The sequence below is a fragment of the Charadrius vociferus genome, unplaced genomic scaffold, assembly GCF_000708025.1.
Source record: "Charadrius vociferus isolate BGI_N301 unplaced genomic scaffold, ASM70802v2 scaffold14, whole genome shotgun sequence".
In the NCBI taxonomy this organism is placed as follows: Eukaryota; Metazoa; Chordata; class Aves; order Charadriiformes; family Charadriidae; genus Charadrius; species Charadrius vociferus.
Window position 1 is genome coordinate 511,761 of NW_009648876.1, and position 19,636 is coordinate 531,396.

The 19,636-nt window shown below is 39.0% G+C and overlaps 1 protein-coding gene across 1 annotated transcript in view; it reads right to left on the reverse strand.

The window, feature by feature from the left end:
- Positions 1–7,522: 7,522 nt before the first annotated feature.
- SCG5 (secretogranin V (7B2 protein)) overlaps positions 7,523–19,636 on the reverse strand; it is a 35,931-nt gene continuing 23,817 nt past the window's right edge. Inside the window, exons 4-6 of the mRNA XM_009886917.1 lie at positions 17,812–17,924; positions 12,286–12,339; positions 7,523–8,389 (exon numbers count right to left, since the gene is read on the reverse strand). Coding sequence (XP_009885219.1) covers positions 8,294–8,389; positions 12,286–12,339; positions 17,812–17,924 — 263 coding nt within the window. The 3' untranslated portion in view covers positions 7,523–8,293. The remainder of the gene's footprint in view (positions 8,390–12,285; positions 12,340–17,811; positions 17,925–19,636) is intronic.

Sequence of the window (19,636 nt, forward strand, 5' to 3'; positions counted from 1 at the left end):
ACTGGAGCTCTTGGTCAGCAAACCCTATGCATGACAATGATTGCAAGATTTAATTTGTCACTGGAATGCTAATGGTGAGTAAGGAAGTGAGGTTTTTAAATGCTTCCTTTTCAATAGGTGCAAAATGATCAAAAGATAGTTTCTAAGTTACTAGAATAAAGAATGCAGTGTCAGGTAAATGAACTCTTGCTAATTTCCAAGTCTTGCTAAATGTAACATTCTTCCAATTATTTGGATGGCAGCAAAATACATCTAATTTTCCTGAAAAAAAAAGGAAAAAAACCCCAACAGTAAAAGTGAATGAAAGAACACTGGTATTTTCTCTGGCAAAAAGAGAAGAGAAGAGAAGAGAAGAGAAGAGAAGAGAAGAGAAGAGAAGAGAAGAGAAGAGAAGAGAAGAGAAGAGAAGAGAGGAGAGGAGAGGAGAGGAGAAGAGAAGAGAAGAGAAGAGAAGAGAAGAGAAGAGAAGAGAAGAGAAGAGAAGAGAAGAGAAGAGAAGAGAAGAGAAGAGAAGAGAAGAGAAGAGAAGAGAAGAGAAGAGAAGAGAAGAGAAGAGAAGAGAAGAGAAGAGAAGAGAAGAGAAGAGAAGAGAAGAGAAGAGAAGAGAAGAGAAGAGAAGAGAAGAGAAGAGAAGAGAAGAGAAGAGAAGAGAAGAGAAGAGAAGAGAAGAGAAGAGAAGAGAAGAGAAGAGAAGAGAAGAGAAGAGAAGAGAAGAGAAGAGAGGAGAGGAGAGGAGAGGAGAGGAGAGGAGAGGAGAGGAGAGGAGGGCGTGGTCCCCATCTACACACTGGAGGGGTTCAAGCCTGTATCTCTTGCACCTCCAGAGGTGTATGTAGCCTCTTAGCCATGAGGCAGGAGCCTATTTGTAGGGGACCTCGCCTGATGAGGCTGTTCAACAATTCAGGAAACAATTAAATCAAGACAGGGAGCCAAAATAAGCCATCTACTGGGGAGGATGGGGGAGGGTGGTTGTCTTGTTTTCACCATACTCTAAGACTACTCTTGTATTTTTATCCGGTGATTGGCTGGTTCCCCGAACACTCCTTGAGGATTAGCTGGAGCGCAGGTGTTACCCTGTCCTCCCTCATGTTCTCCCTTCCCTACTAACCACTAGATGACAAATTTGTGTTTATTCTTGATGCCCTTCTCTGGCGCTGTTGGAGCTTTCTTTTGCCATACCTCTTCCAGGCACTTTTTTTTTTTTTTAATTAAACTGTCTACTTCTGCTGTGGTATTTTGTGCAATGCCTGGTGCTGTAGACATGTGTGAGGTGGGTCCTCACCAGGCTGCTTCCCCCAGGGAACACAGGGGAGGAATTGCCAAGTTTATGGATTCAGGTTGGGTTTCAGACTGAGATAGATGTAGAGCTGTGCAGGTTCACCACGTTTCAAACAGTCGTAGGCACGCACAGAAGTAGAAGGTTTGGTGCCTGAGGCACTTCATTGACAAGAAAACATAGTTGTGTGTAGACTTTAGTTGCCTAAGAAATCGGGCAAGGGAGGCAGGGTTTGAGGATCATGTGTGTGGGCTTTGGTATTTGTATTCTACATGTGGCCCCCTGTGGGCACTTAGGCCTTTAGTGGGGCCAGCCCTCAACCTCTTTGCAACTGTTCAGTTGGAAATATTTCCCGGTTTTGTAAACCTTCAAATGCTCAACAAAATAAACACAAACTGTTTTTAACAAGCAGCTGATATTTTAGGGGCATTCTGTGAAGGTATTGTCTTCAAGTTTGTGTGTAATTCTTATCCTTCTAATGCCTCATGGGTTGCTGAGAACCCAATACCACAGCAGGAGCTACTCAATAGTGTTGGCGAGCCCTAGAAATTAGAATACAGCCTGAGCTACTAAAGCAGAAAATAAATAATGTGTTTTAAATTGAAATAAATGTACATCATTGCTTGCACTCATGAGGGCCCCTGAAAACAAGTCTTCTGAGAGCCCATAACTTCACACCCGAAACAATCAGAAAGGCTGCAGGAAAGCTGGAGACACTGTGGGAGTAGCAGGAGGAAGCCATAAGGAATGAGCAGCGGGGCAAACTTTTCTGCTTTTTTAACTGTGCATACGCATGTTACCTGTGCACACGCAAACCCCTGTGGCAGCTGAGTCATAGCGTTGTTTGGGAATTTAAGCAAAAGCCAGGGTCTATGCATAAACTACAATAGCAAAGCTTATCTGTTATAACAGCGACTTTTAAAAAACCTAGTTAAATCAGTTATGACTATTTTTTAAATTGATAAATGGTTTATGCTGCATTAAAAATAGTTTTTTTTTATTTCACTTGCAGTAACACAGCTTTAAAGCCCATAAATCTCGTAGCTGTTGCACTAGCTGTTAGAGTCACTTAAAGTTTTGCAATTGAGTTAGTCACTGGTTGCAGCGTTGATAAAAAAAGGGAAAAATTAACCAATGGTGAATTATGAGTGCTTCACTGGATGACCTGACTCATTCTTTCATGAGTCTGTTTTGTCCATTTGGAAGTATAAAATGCCACAACGTGGTACTTTATTTTCCAATGTAGAAAGGTATTCTATGTTAGGATGAGGAATCAGGACCACATTTCCTCATAGGGGCTATCCCACTTGAATTTCAGCCACTTTTAGAGGACTTTGGGGCATTAGAATGTAGATAATGCACTGAAGAACTGCTAGGGTGGGGTTTTTTTTTTTTTGTTTCTCAGAATAAATAATTAATTAAAAGAGGCTACAACTTGAGTTCAGCATCAACACCATATGCGCCGTCTATGATCTAACAAATGTTCAGACACCCAGACTGAAAAAAAAACCCTATCATTTCTAACAGAGATCTTTGGTGCCTCGCAGGAAAGTTGCATTGTCCTATAGTGGTTAGGTTCGGAACAAAGATCTGGAATAAAAGTAGTCAGTGTTTATACATTTAAAATGAGGGCTTAATGGTCTGTAAATGAATGACACCAGTTAAGGAACATGGGAGAGTTAGAAGCTAGTAGCAAATAGAACATTATTTTTCTTTGTGCTTTCTCCTTTGCCTCACTCAGTTTACAATGAAATTTACCCACCGACTCCCACCACTGTTTTTCTTGGAGAGCTGAATAAGATGAAGAAACACAGCAATCAAATGTAAAAGACACCCATGCATTGCAATAAGAGCTCGATTCCATGTGTTTTGGTAACAGGAACTGTAGGAAAAAATAAAAAGAGGTGACTCAGGTCTCTCTAATCTTTAAAGTCTGAAGCCATTCTCAATTCCTACCATTTCTGATCCTTTCCCCATCTCTGCCCCACATACAAAAATAGACCTTGTTAGTCAAACAGATTTTTTTTAAGCTTTTTTAGTTCCAATTGGTAATGCTGCTGCCATGGCACTCACATCATTTAAAGTTTGTTATGTTCCCATGTGTTGAACACATGGCTAGCAGCTCTTCCAACTGTCAGGATCCCTGTAATCACAGCAAAGCAGTTAGCATCATAAATAAAGCAAACGTGAACTGATACTACATACTTCCTTCTCATGGTGAATTAGGATGATGGGCTGGAGTTCAATGCCATTCTTCACCTAAGCAAAAGGCTTGCGTATGGTAGACGTGGACCATGCATGTACCTGGGAAACCATTCATTTAACCCTTTCATTGTCTCAGATCTGGAAATGTTGGCTTAGGACCCAGTCCTGTGCCAGTTAGTCATATTTGTGGTTCATGGAGCCCTTCATGATGGCAGTTGCACCCTCTTCTACATTTCCTTCTAGTTTTTATTTAATTTTGATCTAAGTAGGTCATTGTGGCTGAGCACTTTAAGGGAGCTTGTTGTCTTTGCTCATGCTTGGACTCTGCCTTTGGCTCTGGGCACCACAAACAGGTGTCCCTTAAGGACGCAGTAATTCTCTAATTTAAAAGATGACTAATTATTTGAGATAATTCCTGAACATGATACTTAAATTTAAGAGTATTGAAGGTAATTGAATGACTTCAAACAAAACTGAATTTTTAAGTGTATGCATACGTATACACATGGCAGTGGATTCAATATGTTCTGTTTGGCTTTTGTTGCTGTTGTCTTTTCTTTAAGGCATGTCAGATTGCCATCCTACTTGTATCAAGCATGGTGGAAATATAATTCAAGTTAATTGGCAGCTCCACAAGCCTGAAACCTTGTATGCAGGTGTCTCAAATTGGAGATGATGCCCTCTAATTCCCTGACAGCCTTGATAGCTACTGACTTGGATGGAGAGGTACTGCAAATCTTACCTGTCGCGTGCTTAGCTAAGAGAACAGTGAACACACTCATCTGCCCTGTGGTCACGTACTTTCCTAGTACATTTTAAATTTTTATGTGGTTGTGGTAGCGTCTTCTGAATCTGCCTACCTCCCCTTTCTCCTTCCATAAATGTGAGCCTGCGACTGACTGAAAAGTTGTCTTTGAACTCTCTGTCCTAATGATCCAGACATTCCAGACTCGCATGTAAAAAAGAAGTACTTGCATAAAAATTAATTCACAGGACAAGTGTTACAGCATTACAAATGAGGTAAGAGGTGGTTTAGTGAGTTTCTCAGCAAAAAGGCCAGAAGATTCCAAGTTTGTTTTGGGTTGGTGGTGTTACGGGCTTTTTCTAACAAATTTAAATGTTAAAAAATTAGTCTTTGTACAGCATGAAAATGAAAACAAAGCCTTTTCAACAATTTCACACAGCTACTGGTTAGAGGCCTGATTTGAGGGCATGGACTTGTCTCCTCTTCATCGCCAGAAAAAAACTTGTTTTCATCCCCAGCTCCTGACATTTGGAAACTAAGGGGCTTGAGCGTGTTACTTTTTGTCCACAACGAAGCCAAAAATTGACTTAATTGACTTGCTAGTCATCTTTCTGTGTCCTTCCTCGGTTTAACAGATGAAGACACGCTTCATCATATTTTGATAAAATAAGCTTCAGATCAGCTTTACTTACAGTCCTGTAAGTGACTCTCGGGATTCTGTCATCACATTCTCAGAACTGGTTCCACATTTCTTTGGTTTGCTCATGAGTTGCTGAACAGATTAGCGGTATGGTTTTGTTAGGTGAATGCAAATGTGCCAATAAAAAGAAGCGTATCGCTATTTCCCCTCCTAAAGAATTCACTAAGCGTTTTTATTACTTTCTTCTGTGGGTTGACATCTTTATAGTCTTTACTACTGAGTTTACTATAAGACTGTATTATCTTTTAAATAGTGTATGTTAGAGTGTGTGTGTATATAGGTGTACACATGCACCCCCAGAGTTTTGTATCGCAAATCAAATGCTATAATCTGCTCAGTTACACAGTGCATTTTTAAAACTAGAGTCATAAATATTTCTTTACCAGACAAAACCAATGCTGCATGGCAATACACTTTATTTTGTATAGCTTCTTTTAAGCACATTGTCTCAAATATGTCAGAGGTAATTAACATACTTGCAGATTTTAAAATAATCTAAAAAGGATTTAATTTAATGACAAGTCTAAGCAACAGTAGCAATATACATGCTCCTTAATTCACATGCATCATAAATGTGAAAGGGTGATTACAGCTGTAAGAGCTGAGCAGCTATTTATGTTCTTGTAAATATTGGTTTGGTGGAGCGAGCTGTTAGTGAGGGGGATAGTTGGTATCTGTGTTCACTGATTCCCAAAGACCAGCACTGTCATGATTCGTTATAATAAAACTACATATACACATTTGGACTGTTGTTGGAGCAGTAGGAGGGACAACTTTCTCTACTTGGTTTTTTTTTTTTTTTTAATTAATATGGGACTATCAATCCTAGTACTAGTATGAAACTGAAATGAGAGTAATGAATCTTCATTATCATGGTGTAATAGCTATATTTTATTAAAATTTCACAATAGCACTGTTGAGTCTTCCTGGTGAAACACTCAAGCTGCCTGATGGCCTCGGCAGATGGCTGCTCACCGCCCCGCGTTTCATTTCTTCCAGCAGACAGTTCCTGTAAGACGCATCATTGTATTGTGCAGTGTAAAGGTGGTTTTGTGTTTGGTTTTTTTCCTTGCATTTAAAGACAAAAACATCTCTAAATTGTGTAATTTCTCCTCCGCCTGCTCTGTGCAGATCCATCACAGACAGAAGGGCAGCTCCTCAGGCCCCACCACGGTCGCAGGCGGCCACCGGGGATCTCTGTGCTGGTCAGTTTGCTGTGCTGGATCATCACATCCCCACACAGGGAGTGTAGTGAGGTAAAGCGCTTCAAGAAATCAGATGCGGGATTTCTGATACAGTTAAACAAACGCTACTTCTTCGCCCCTCCCTTTCTAAGCCCTAAATTCACTGTACACACTGCCTTTTGTTATATGCTCATCCTTACCAAGAGCTTAAAAAATTAAATAAAATGCCGTCATGGTTGCTTCATTTTGTGATTCAAATGGATTTCACTGGCGCTAATAAGGACAGAAGGTAGCTCAGATTACTTTGAAAGTATTGATAAAACAGTTGAGTACCTGAAGAAACACTGGTTTCTGAGGAATGGCTGGCTGTGGGGTTAGGGGGAGGAATGACCATTTCACATGCTCTGGGCCACTGGGCATCGGTGCATTCTGGTGTCAGATTCATGCCACAATATATGTTTTTTTCTGGTTTTGGAGACAACCTTTGCAACTCTGCAACTCTCAACGCCTGTGTGAAGACTAAGCAGGAGGGCAGATAAAAAGAGCAGGCTTAAGAAGCAGAGAAAACAAGTTGTCTCCTGTGAGCAGCTGGATTACTCCCATCCCATTCCAGGCACTGGAAGTGGAAGGAGCTCTGTGATTCACACAAACTTCTCAATTTCATGTCACGTGTGAGTATAAACCCCACTGTATTACATACTATTTAGTTTTCTCTTCCAGATTTTTTTTTTTTTAAAGAGGAAATATGATGAAAGACGTGATAATTCAGCGTAGAATGTTATGGAGTTTTGCAATCTACCCATAAATGACGTGAGAGGACTGACTCTGCATACATAATTTATTACACATTTCTAAGTGCTGGGATAGAAAAAGCAAATGCCATACACAGTCATATTTGTGCCATCCTGTTAGCTTTAATCTTATGTAGCTCAGACCTTTAGTTTCTGTTGGTTTCTTATCTGTTTTTTCTAAGGGGTCATCATGATTTTACTGCATCTTTCTGTAGGGCAGGGAAGGAAACTACAATTTTTTTTTCACAGATTTGAACAAAGCTGTAAGCTAACGCTGTTTTCTGTAATCCCAATGCCCCATGCACATGGCTTGAAATATTTCAGATGCACACTGAAAATATCAAAATTTTAGGTAACTTTATATTCTCATCTTTCAGAAAGGGAGAACTCCATATTGTGGAATATAAAGTTCTTCAGTCTCCAAGGGGCAAAAAGGCAATTTAAGCTTCCCGGAGCAAGTTCAAGAGCAGCAATAGTTACCAGTGTTATTAGAGTATCAGAGTTTTTCAGAAGCTCATCAACTACAATGACCTTCATATCGTGGATTTAGATTGAGAAGATGTTGACACAACCTTATTAACATAGACAAATGTCTCTATCTTCACTTACAATATCCCAGGGACGCATAATTTAAGAACGCTATAATGCACAAATGCTGCTGTTACTAAGACAAAGAACCGCGGGGGAGATTTATTTCCTCACAACAGTACCACTGATAAGGAAGAAAGATGTGCAAACGTTCAGGAAAGCTGTGAACATGGAACGATTAAAGCTAACAGAAAAATATTCCAGTGGGTAGAGTCAAAAAGCAGTTCTTTAATTTTTAAATTTGCACAGCAATAACTGAGACAAATGAGCCTCTGAAATATTTTGGAAAATGTCACTTTGCAAACCTTGTAGATTGCTTAAATGTTTATTAAAATGGACCAAAAGCCAAAATTCTCTGGGTAAAATAAATACTTTGTCTTTGCTAAGTAACAATATTTGTGAACAAAACATAAAACTATAATTTTCATGTGTCAAACATAGTAACATTTAAGATTAAACGTTGGAGTCAGACGGCATTTTTTTTACATCTTCCTATTTACAAGCTGCTCATTAAGACCATTTACCTCACGTTAGCTATTAAAATGACTAACATTTTCAAAGTTTGCTCCATGACTAAAATAAAAACAACAGAAATGTCCTTTTACCATAACTTAACAAAAAGCAGAACCATATTTTTGTTATCTAGGAGAACATACTGTTATAAATACAGCTGTTTTTCATCTACAATTATATAAATAATAAACATGCTGCCATTCACAAGGATTTTAATAGATGATTATATATAAGCAATACTATGATCTAGCAGAGGATGGCATGGGTTTTCATCATTCATTTTTACTGTAGTTATTCAGGACCCTTGTCTTCATCTGAAAAATGTGGGACAGACTTCTTTGCTACAACGTTATCCAGTCGCTGTCCTTGCAGATACGGGTTCACACTCTGAAAAAGTTCAAAATTATTTATACTTATTAGAAACAGGGAAACATATAAAAGGTAATCAGGATGAGTGAATATATTTATATATTGCTCATCTGTCAAATATTTACAGACTGAAAAAAAACCCAAAATTGCTCCCAGGGAGTAAATCTAAAAGTCAATCAGTGTTTTGTTTTCTAATAGTATTTGTGTGCAAGAATTTAATCCAATCACTAAAAAGAATACAAGTGAGGGAGGACTATTGAGAATATAGGACAGTCTGAATTAGACACTGTCTTTTTGCTCCGCTCCTCCTTTCCTCAGTCCAGCAGAGAAGCAGCAGCAGATCTAATTCCCTCCTTCTTGAGGCAGGACAGAACTTGTCGGAGAAGTCCAGGTAAGCTTTAGCTCAGTAGCCTCTGAGGGACCTTACGCGGGGAGACATGTTAGATACCACGTTACCAGTTTTGACCAAAGTCTCTTCTTCAGCCCATCTCCTCTCCAAGAAACCCCTCCTTGCTTCCTCTCCTGATGCCGAGATAAAAAACTGCTGGCACAGAAGCAGAGCCAAGCAAGGTTTTGGCATAGGAAATGGCTCTCCTACCACTGCCAGAACAAGGGAATGCTGGAAAGAAGATCCCCGGAGAGGGTTTAACTTCACTGTGCGCCATGTAAGCAGCACAACGTGAGACTGAAGAAGAACAGATCCTGTCTCAGAACTGTTTGGAGATCACAGTAACGTAGAAAGCCTATGCTTGAATTTTATCTATGCCAATGGAATAAAATGTATTGACTGTATTTGCAAGCATCGAGTAGTTTAGTGGAGCTTCAGAATTAACTTAAATATTATTTACATCCACTTTCTGGTCTGTTACAGTGTCAGTGTCAACAAAATTCAAGTATATACTTTCTCCTTCACAGATATAGACGAAAATTCTAATGTGCTGGGTTTTGATGCCAATAAAAATTGTTTGCCTAAGGACAAATTTTGGAGGAATGCAAATTTTCCACTATCTCCTGATTCTTGTCAGGCTGGCTGTATCACAGAAATTACTGTTCTTGAGATATTTCTGTGCTTCTTTCACCAAAACTAAGGAATTCAAAACTACACACAAAAAAAAGCACTTTTAAAATAGTCACGAAATATTTATTTTCAAATATCTGAGGTATTTGTCAAATTTCTGGGAGATTTGGGGGTTCGTCTTTGAGTTTAAGCCCTTGGGTTTCTCCAGATTTGTAGGTGCTATCATTAATACTTAATCACAGCGTAGAGCAGCCATTTTGCTTACTTCTATCGCTTTTTTGAGTGCTTTGCATGCTGCAAGTGAGTACATAAAAATATGAAAAAACAGAAATGAGTGTGGAAAAATCTTTGAAAATAAAACTAACAATTTAATGCTTTAAATTGTTAAAAATAAGACACATGTAAATGATTTTTTTTGTGTTTGTTTAAAGAGGTTCTGTTTAACGTTAATTTAGTGAAATTCGGCTGTTGCATAAACTTCTAGGAATTATTTGAAGATTCTTAGGAAGATTAATTGGTCTTTTTTTTGGAATGGTACTTGCTTGCTACTTTTTGAAATAAAGTAGAACAGAACGAGAATACATAAAAATTTGAATCCTTCTCAGCTGACAAAAGAAAACACAAAATATAATGCAAAAATTTTGGCTGATTTGACTAAAAAAAAGTTTAATCCTATACAGCTGTGCTGAATTCAAAGTAATGCGGTTCCCGAGTATCTTTGTGCACAGCTCCGAGCCCACAGCAACGCGACTTGGTGATTACAGAAGCACTCCTGTCATGTTTGGGATATTAGATTCTGGACAGGGCTATGCTCAAGCATAGAAATTAAAAAAACAGGGGAGAATTGCTAGTTAAATTAGGGGTCGCTGTAGGCTTCCTTGGCTCGCACTGCAAATGCTGGAAAAAACACAGTAGCAAATGGTGAATACATATCCTTACTATATAGACTGGGAACAGGCTGCCCAGGGACGGGGTGGAATCACCATCCCTGGAGGGATTGAAAAGACGGGGCGATGTGGTGCTGAAGGACATGGTTTAGTGGTGGTGTCGGTAGTGTTAGGTTGATGGTTGGACCAGATGATCTTAAGGGTCCCTTCCAACCTAGACAATTCTGATTCTATATACTGATTATGTGTATGTATGCTTGTATGTGTGTTTATATACATACATATAAATATATGAATATACATACACACACTTAGAATATGTAGTTTTGTAGACTCCAGTCACTCCTCTATGACTTATACTACAGCATCGTATAGGCGCAACACTATGTACACAGTTACATAGGATTTGCTTTAAGCTAAAATCAGGACATTCTGACCCAAAAGGCCAATCTGTTACTGGAAGCTGTCCTCCCTAAACTCTCTGTCCATGCAGAAGGGCATGGAGGGGTGGCAGGGACCACAGAAGGCAGGAGGGGCATCCAGTGGGCTTTTTGGTTTCTGGGAAAATACACTCTGCTGCTGACAGCTCTGGGTTACCCTTCTGCTGATAAAGTGAAAATACTGAGTTGTTCATTAAAGCATTAGTAATTGTTTCAGTATTACTCTGAAAGCAGTAGAAAATACTTTAAATTATAACGAATTTACCATTAAGTCACATGCCTGTGCTAAGAAAATAAATCTGCTGCAAAGCAAGAAACTGAAGCTTCACCTCCAAAATTCTGGGCTACCCCTGGCTACATAGCTGTCATCTCTCTCCAACCATTATTCCTTTGTATCCGATTATGTCAGTCAGCACACTAGCAGAAAATCTATTTATGTTTTTCTTTTTTTTTTCTCATGCATATATTGCACTAATCCTACCTTAACATGCTATTCTAGCAATTAACAAATACTCCACATAACTATTTCCATAGTAAATTCAACTTACTTTGGAGTTCAAATCAGGTGCCTACCCTTTTTCCTTTTCTGCTAACAAACTCAAAAATCAAATGCAAGTGGGAGGCAGATACTAAGTTCAAGATAGATCATTAACTTATGGTTGTACAGTGTTTATTATGAGTGATGTGTGAATTGTTAAGAAATCAACTCATCTTCTCCTTTTCTAACGAAGACTTTAGGTTTAAGTGTTAAATAAATATATAAATAATCTTCACTTACACTTCAGTTATTTTAAACCAAATTTACTTCATTTACAATATAAACTGTGCTGTCATATTTTGAAAAGCTACTTGCTGGCAGAGAGCTAGACTTTCTCTTCTTGTGAAAAAATATACCAGCAGCAAGCTAAAGACTTCGTCTCTGCCTGAAAGTGATTTTTTGATAAAAGAAAGGCTGACACTGCCAAAAAAAAGAGAGACAATAGTGAGGTGAACTGTGCAGAGTTTCTCTGATATGCGGATTGCCTTCCTTGTTTCAGGGACAGAAAGATGAGAACACATTCATCTTTGTCTTTCCAGCAAGTGGGACGCAGAGATAGGAGTTTAATCTGAGGTAAATCTAAGTATGTAAGTGACTCAAATTACATCAGCTAAAGGACCAGTTCTACTGTCATTTACACCCAAAACCATATTCACATACATGGATAGTGGTAATTAATTTTACCAGTATTTTTAGTAGGAAACTTTTAAATTCTGTTTTAAAGACTTTTAAATAATTTTAAATGGTTTAATGCAAATAGGATCAATTTAAAAACCCAGATAATATAAAGTTTTTAAATTAATGCTCTGCATCGAAGTGCATCTTGTGAAAGCCACAGGCTCTTTAGAGAAATACATCCTGTACTCGGACAGTCCTGAAGCCTGCTGTAGTAGTTTGAGATTCCCTGACTTTACGCATTATCTACGGTATAATGCAGACGTGTTAGACTAACTCTTAATTTCAACAGCATGATTTTAATTCTTATGAGCTCTCTAGATGATACAGGGGCTATAAAGTATTCTGATAGTTACCCTCTTTCTTCTTTTTGGACCACCATTAATCTTCTCAAAGAGTAAATTCTTGCTCTGGAAGGGGAAGAAAATGCATTCATTACATTCTTCTTTTAAAATGCTACTTTTGCCGTTAAATATTAGCACATTTAGAGGGGTGTGTAGTGTTTACGGAAACACAAATCCCAAATAAATATTTGGATATTCCTGCTAACATTTTGAAGTTCTTCAGGAAGCAGTCACAATCTTACCAACAATTAAAAAGCCAGTAATTTTCCACTATATTGCACTGTATTACCATCCGCGTTCAGGCAATAAGTGTTTCAAGTACATGCTATTATAATGATATAGACTGGATGTTCCCCATCATATGATACATGGTATAAATACATATCTAAAAAAGAAAAAAAAAAGAAGGGAAAAAGGAAAAATAAGAGTGGGAGGGAGAGGAAGAAGGAATCCTGCCTCTGGGACATCTTTCTGTACATTTGAGGTGACAAAAGAACAGGAGCAAAAAAATATTTGCTTTACAAGGGATTTTCCAATTCCTTTTAAAAACAGCAATCGGTGTCATTCCTACTGTTTTGTTGTCTTTGCTTGTTCTCTTCCAGATATCAACACTTCCCAGTGCAAAGTTCTGCTGAAAGGAGATCAGCGCCAACTTTTCCTTTGTTTAAGTAGTGCCCTCAATAAAGTTTCTAAAAACCATTTCGTCTATAACATTTTTAATGGTGAACCTTTTAAAAACTGCCAAAAACATCTTGGCAGAAGAGAAAGTTATGATGATGAGAAAAAAAAAAAAAACCAACACAAAAAAAACCCTCTGACCATAGTTTACATAAGTGCATCCACATATTGTTGTATTTCATACAAGTAGTGAATTCTAATAAAGTCTGGAATAACACACACATGCTCAACACATTTTGTTTCAATTGTGTATTATGAAGAAAAACAAAACCAAACCCTAACCTGAAAATGGAAGGAGAGAAGAATTACATGTATAAAAGCAGAACACTGTATAAACAAGGCCATTAATTCTGCTATAAACAACTGACCTAACGTTGATTATATAAATAGAAAGTGTAATTCTAGCGCGAGACAAATTCACCAAACACTTCTACCCTCTCTGCAGCCTTGATATGAGAAAAAACAAACATTTTCAAGTGTTACAATGAAATCTGCCAAAATTGTCTGTTTTGTACTTCTCATGTTCATTAAACCCCAAATTCACAAGGCCTATCTCTTGCCCAACCTCAGTTATTCTGTCTGAGCTGTGCCAAAAGGGAACAGAGATGAAGTTGGCCAAAGGAGACATTCTTGGCTAGTCATTTATGCAAACTCACTTTGGGAAAACTTGAATTTAACATTTTAAAGAAACCCACGGATGCGTAAATTAATTCTCTTTAGGAAACAAAGCACCACCAAAGTCTCTCTTTGTAAAGCAGTTGAACTTACACTTTCCACGAGAGGAAAAATAGCGTTTCTGAAATAAAAAGAATTTGGTGACTACTGGAGCTAACATTTCCGTCACTCAGGAAAATTCCTTACAATTGAACTGTTCCTGCTCAGGAAGATCGTATTTTGTTTAGTCTGTTTGGGAACGTTTTAAAACCGTAGCTACTACTTAAGCGCTATGTGGAGTGCAAAGCAAAGGAGGTTATGGAGCATGAGCTAAGAGTGTGCTTGTGTGGTAGTAGCAATCCTGAAAATATGTTCCACTGCATAAGGGCCTGAGCTCATCGGCCACCAAAATTCCAAAATTTGCCTGTGAAGTGCTCACCATTCTCATCCCTCACCTAGGAGGTGTTAGGAATGAAGGCACAGAGTTTACCCAGCTAGAGATCCACGTCATCTGGAGATGTACTGCACGTGAATTACTACTTTCCCGTCACTCCTGGAGCATCCTTCATACCCTCCCAGCTACTTGGACTGGGGTACTACAGGTTGGGATTTGGGTGAAAAAAAATCAGAACTTAAAATGCTTACAACCAACTAACTAATGCCAGAAAAATTTACCCTTAGATCTTTCGGACTACTGAAATTTGTTTAAGTCAGTAATAATCAGCAGCTCTGTAATCTGGACCTACACACTGAAAGCAAAACTGTAAAGGAAAATTTCATTAGCAAGATTGTCCTCCTTTCGGGAGGACTTGTTGGTTTTTTGCAGTCTTATCATGACTATAAAACATAACAATTTCTATTACACTGAGCATACTACACTGGATTAAACAATCTGTATTTACTGCCTGGCATTGGAGAGGGGTACCAGACCTATCATAACCCATCCTAATAATCACCATTGCCATCCAGATATTTAAAAATGTCAGTTGGCAAAGAATGATGCACTTAATGTCACTCACCGTAACTGAAGTAAAATGAAATTTATGAGAGACTACCTTCAGGATTTCATTAAAATTAGGAAGCCAGAGATAGCAACTTGTTTAACAAGGACTTGAGTATTTTTATCCCTGCTTCCCATTTGCCTTTCTTTGTACTGTCTTGGATCCCCCCCACTGTAGCTGATAAGCAAAACTGGTGTTATTTCTACGCTGAGAGTGAAATATTAACCACTGCTTCAGTAAAAAGAAGTGTTACTGATAAACATGTTGCTTTTCATTTCCATTTGTACTGATACTGGTGTCAGAAGAGACAGACGAACTTCCCTCCTCTTTTTAATACTTTGGGTTTCAGTAAATATACAACTTAACATATAAGTGGTTTTTAGATTTGTATTGTAAATTGTGTATTGTAAACTATCTTCGTGCAAGACTTTCTGGATGCCAACACCACTTCTTGAGACCATCTAAAGAGTCAAGCTGCAAGATGTGGAAAAGGCAGACTCAAATGGAAAGTACCTGTCTCCTGCAAGGAAAAATCTGAACCGAGGGGGAAAAAAAAATCCGAAAACCTCTGTGGCCAAAAATCATAGAAACTACAGTTGCACACTAGGGTAGAAACTCTGAAAGTCCCTCATCTTGCTACTCCCACTGTCCCCTCTATGTTTTCTACATATGAGGAGAAGAAAAAGAGTCTTCAGGGCTGGGGAGGAGAGTATAAACTCTGTATCTTGCCCTATAAATACAGCCTGTTCCCGAGACTTCCTACATGTCAGTATATTGATATACGGAGAGTTCTCTAGAAGACGGGAGAACTCTTTCTTCTTTCTCCTAACCCCGTATACATGATTTACATATTCATATCTTTATATGTATTAGCAGTATTTACACATAATATTTAGGATCCACACAGAATCATACGCTTTGCTGTATGAGACAGCTTCTGGACTTGTTTTACCCTTATAAAACATGTCTGCTACGTACAGGGTACTGCAGAGGTCCCACAGCTTTGAGCGCGTTAAGAGCCTGTCACCAAAACAAAACCGACCAACCTGTTTCTTTCCCATTATTTGTGAACAAGCAGGTCTGTTTTTTTCTGACCTGCTTGTGTAATTTGGTTTTTGCTGTGGTTATGCTAAGGAATGCGTGCTGGCTCCTTGGAAGAACAAGTCAGTGGGAACTGTAACACTGCCTCAACCGCTCTGCGGCAGGAAAAGGCAGGGGAGAAGCTCCCCGGAGAGCTGCGAGTGCACGCCAGCTCGCACAGGTCCAGGAGACACTCTGGCTCCAAGGGCTTCAGATGGTGGTGACAGCCTTCCGCCTGCACAGCACGCAGGAGTTGGTGGAAACGCAGTCCGTAAATCCGCAGCCGTCACAGCCCCTGGGACGTTCGGTCCCAGGCTCTTCCCCGGGAGAAGGAGGAATGGGTGGCTGGCGGGCAGAGGGGATTTGGGGGGCTGGGGGCAGCGGGAGGAGGATGCATGGAGTCACCCGCTGGGCAGCCCACATCGGCTGCCTTGGTCGGTTTACGACCTAATCCAGATGACAGTAAGTGACCTAAAAAGATCTGATCTACTTTATGTCTCCCTTACAAAGTCTCGGCCAGCTAATTTTTAGAGTGCTTTTCTGCTCTTATTTTTCCAGAGAGATAAAAATAACAAAACCAGCCATAAAACCAGATAGCGTCGTATTTATCTTTTTCATGTGTAGTAATATACAACGAGGAGGCGATCGGGGCAATTCTCCTGGACCTCGGCAGAACATTTGCTCATGCACGTTACCAGCTGTTTCGTCTCTAATTAAAAAGATCTGGAGTTGGCTACGCTGCAGCTAGATATGATTACTGTTTAGTACCTAACAGTCTGTTTTAATCCATGCGTGAGCAGGTTTTTCCCCTGAATTAGTAGTGATGGATGGAGAAATGAAAAAAGGCCAGTACTCACTAATGATTACCTACCATTTGTTAAGTATATATGCTGCTGATGACAACGCAGTATATATGCTTGATTCTGAAATATTGCTATAGGCCAAAGATTTACAGAAGTGCTTTTACAGTCTTCAAAATGGTCTTATGAAAGTAAATTACTTATGAATAATAAGAAAACTAACAGCATTATCTGGCATAAATAAGAAAGTTCACCATCTGGTGTTTTTAAAATGAAAACCTTTGATGGTAATTACTTAGAATGCAACAAGAGTTTCCAAAATATGGATTTTTGGCATGATTCTCTCCAGAAATTTAGCGCTCAAACAAGTAATTAAGACTATAAATCTTACACTGGTTTGATTATGAACGATGAATCATTGTCTCACAATTACAGCAGGAGAAGGGGCTGCCAAACGTGTCCATTTATCGATATATGCTTACAGAGCACTGGTTTAGGGCGATCTTAAGTAAAGTGTTATAACAATGTAAAATGAGATTTCATGATTTGCTCTGGAAGCATAAATTATGATCATTGTTATTGTTTTCCTGGCGCCTGAAGATGGATTTGGGATTGGACATTTAACTGATGTAATCTAAGATTAAGCGGCAGAGCTCTCTTTGGAGCCTCTAGCCTGCAGAAATAGTCTAGCTGGAGTTATTAAAGTCCTTGTACGCTCAGAGCAAGATTTTTGCCCGTCGTGTAGCTCGCTGTATTTATTATATGCAACGTGTAAAATAGGTTTTCAGTGTAATATAGTGCCCAACCTGAATAGAGGAAGAAGCAGCATCAAGTCATCCAAAAACCCTTAAGCCAGAGAGGATTCCTTAGAGCAAGTTGTCTGGGCTGCTGCACTCCATTTATTTATTTTTTTTAGCATCTAAGAAGCTGAACAGTGAATAGTCACTGAACCTCAATAATCTTTCAAATTAGGGCCCTGTTATGTTTTAAAAACTTTTGCTAAAACCTGCACTAATTTTGGTTACACGTTCACTGGATTTTGAAATGTGGTTCGTTGCATTTATCAAGCACATACATAGCTGTCATGCCTTGGGACAGGTAATAAGACAAAGATTTCTACTTTCTATTTTTATGGGCTTTTCATCGATCACAGGCATTATTTCTATATTTTTAAGGGCAAGTTCACTGGTTTGAGAAGTTTTCCTTAGGGTGATAATCTTTTCAGCAATAAGCACAATATTTTCCTTGTGGTTTCATAGTATTCCACACAGCAGACAATACCCAGTTTCACATGCAACAAAAATAAGCAAGAAGCGTGTACTCACCCACTTGCCCATGTTGGGATAGTCATGCTCTGGATCGAAAAGGTGTTGGTGCAGCTGGTATTCCCCGCTGAACTCTGCTGTGTCTGGGGTGTTCTCTAGACACCCATCATCAACTGCAAAAGTACGTTAGAAAGCACAGACTGCTTAGTAGCTTTGAAACACACAATATGCACCACATTAATAAGCAAACTTCTTAAATGCAATTATGCAATTAAAAAAAAAATTAAAAGAACTGGACGACTGGAAAATATCAGGTATTTTTTTTTTAGAAAGGAGTTTTTCAGGATATATCTATTTAAAAAAAAACCAACAACTTAATGAAACTTCAAAACTAAAATTTATTTTCCTAGCTTTCCCCCTCCTTTTTGTTTTTCTTTTAAATTAGCGATTGAGCTTGATTTTATGTAGAACTGCATGTTATTTCGATTCAGAAGGGATCCTCTTTTCATTTCCAAATGTCCACAAGAAATTGTTTAGGCGATACTTTTGAAGCTTATGGTAAAATGATTTTGTGAGCAAAGACAGAATTTCCTTCATGGAACTCTACTTCTGGTTTGCTACTTTGTTCAAAATGGCTGAAAATTATTTATGCATCATAAGATCTCATAAAAATGCAATGTGGCACAAGTTTTATGCTGAAGACATTTCTGCACGTTGGTAACTAATCTGATGGGTCCAGAAACCTCCTTTAATCACAATGGATGGTTTTGCAGACAGTGTCACGTCAAGGATAATACCCTTTTAAAAATCAGCTTATGGACTTTTTACCAAAATAAGCAATCTGTAGATTAAACAAAGATTCAGCAACTTGAGGCCAGAGTAGCTCTTTGGATAGAGTCTGCTCCTGGAGCTCCCTCTGCTTTGTCAGCACGGGGAGCTTGCAGTCCAAGTTCCTCTCAGACATATCCAAGGAGATCCTACCACCTGGGGCACGATGCTGGGCATCCAAGCAGCTACATCTGCCACAACGCAGGCAACTCCAGGGGACACACCTGTGGACTTTCCCTTCTGTCCTTGTGTCATCATCATGTAAAAAGATTTGCAGATGGATTATCTTTTTTTTTTTTCTTTTTTTTTTCCCCTCTTAGATGTGGGAAACAGTAAAGTCTTGACTCAAATATTTGTTCATTCAATGACCTGAGGAGGTTATTCCAAATCCAAGAGATGCTGCTTTCTCTCTTTTCTCCTTAGAATGGGGAACGAAATAAAGTTGCCAATAGGAAACAGGGGAAAACTAACCATACTGGCTGAGTAACTCAGAAACCATTAAAGTTAACTACAAGCACTTAAAAATTATTTCAGTCTCAGCAGGGACAGAGTCATCTCAAGAGAGAAGCAGGTGACAACAGAAATGTGGTAGACCTCCTCAGAGCGTCTGTGCCTTTTGGTAGAAAACACAAAGGGCAGCTGGACATATGTGTGCCCTCTGCGACTGCTAATCCAAAAGTCTTCAAGCTCAAGTGCTCCAGGCTTATGTATTCCCGCTGTGGAATGTGCATATGTAGACAGTGACTGGAAAAATTGTTTTCCATTAAGCAAGTCCACAGACCTGATTGAGGAAGGCCTCTGGTAATTTGTATGCATAATGCAGTCACCACTTGAATTTCCATTTAAGGCTCTGAAAAACATTTCACTCTAATCCTGGTAGATACTATCTTCACTCGCAGCGTACCTACGACAGAGCCATTTATCTCAGCAGGCAGCACTTCCCTAAGAATTCTCCCCGTCTTCAGACCTGACTGTATTAGCTTAGCTAACAACTTTTATTTCACCTAAGAAAGAAAAATTGAAGGGATTTTCACAGGCATTTCTCTGGATGCCAGGT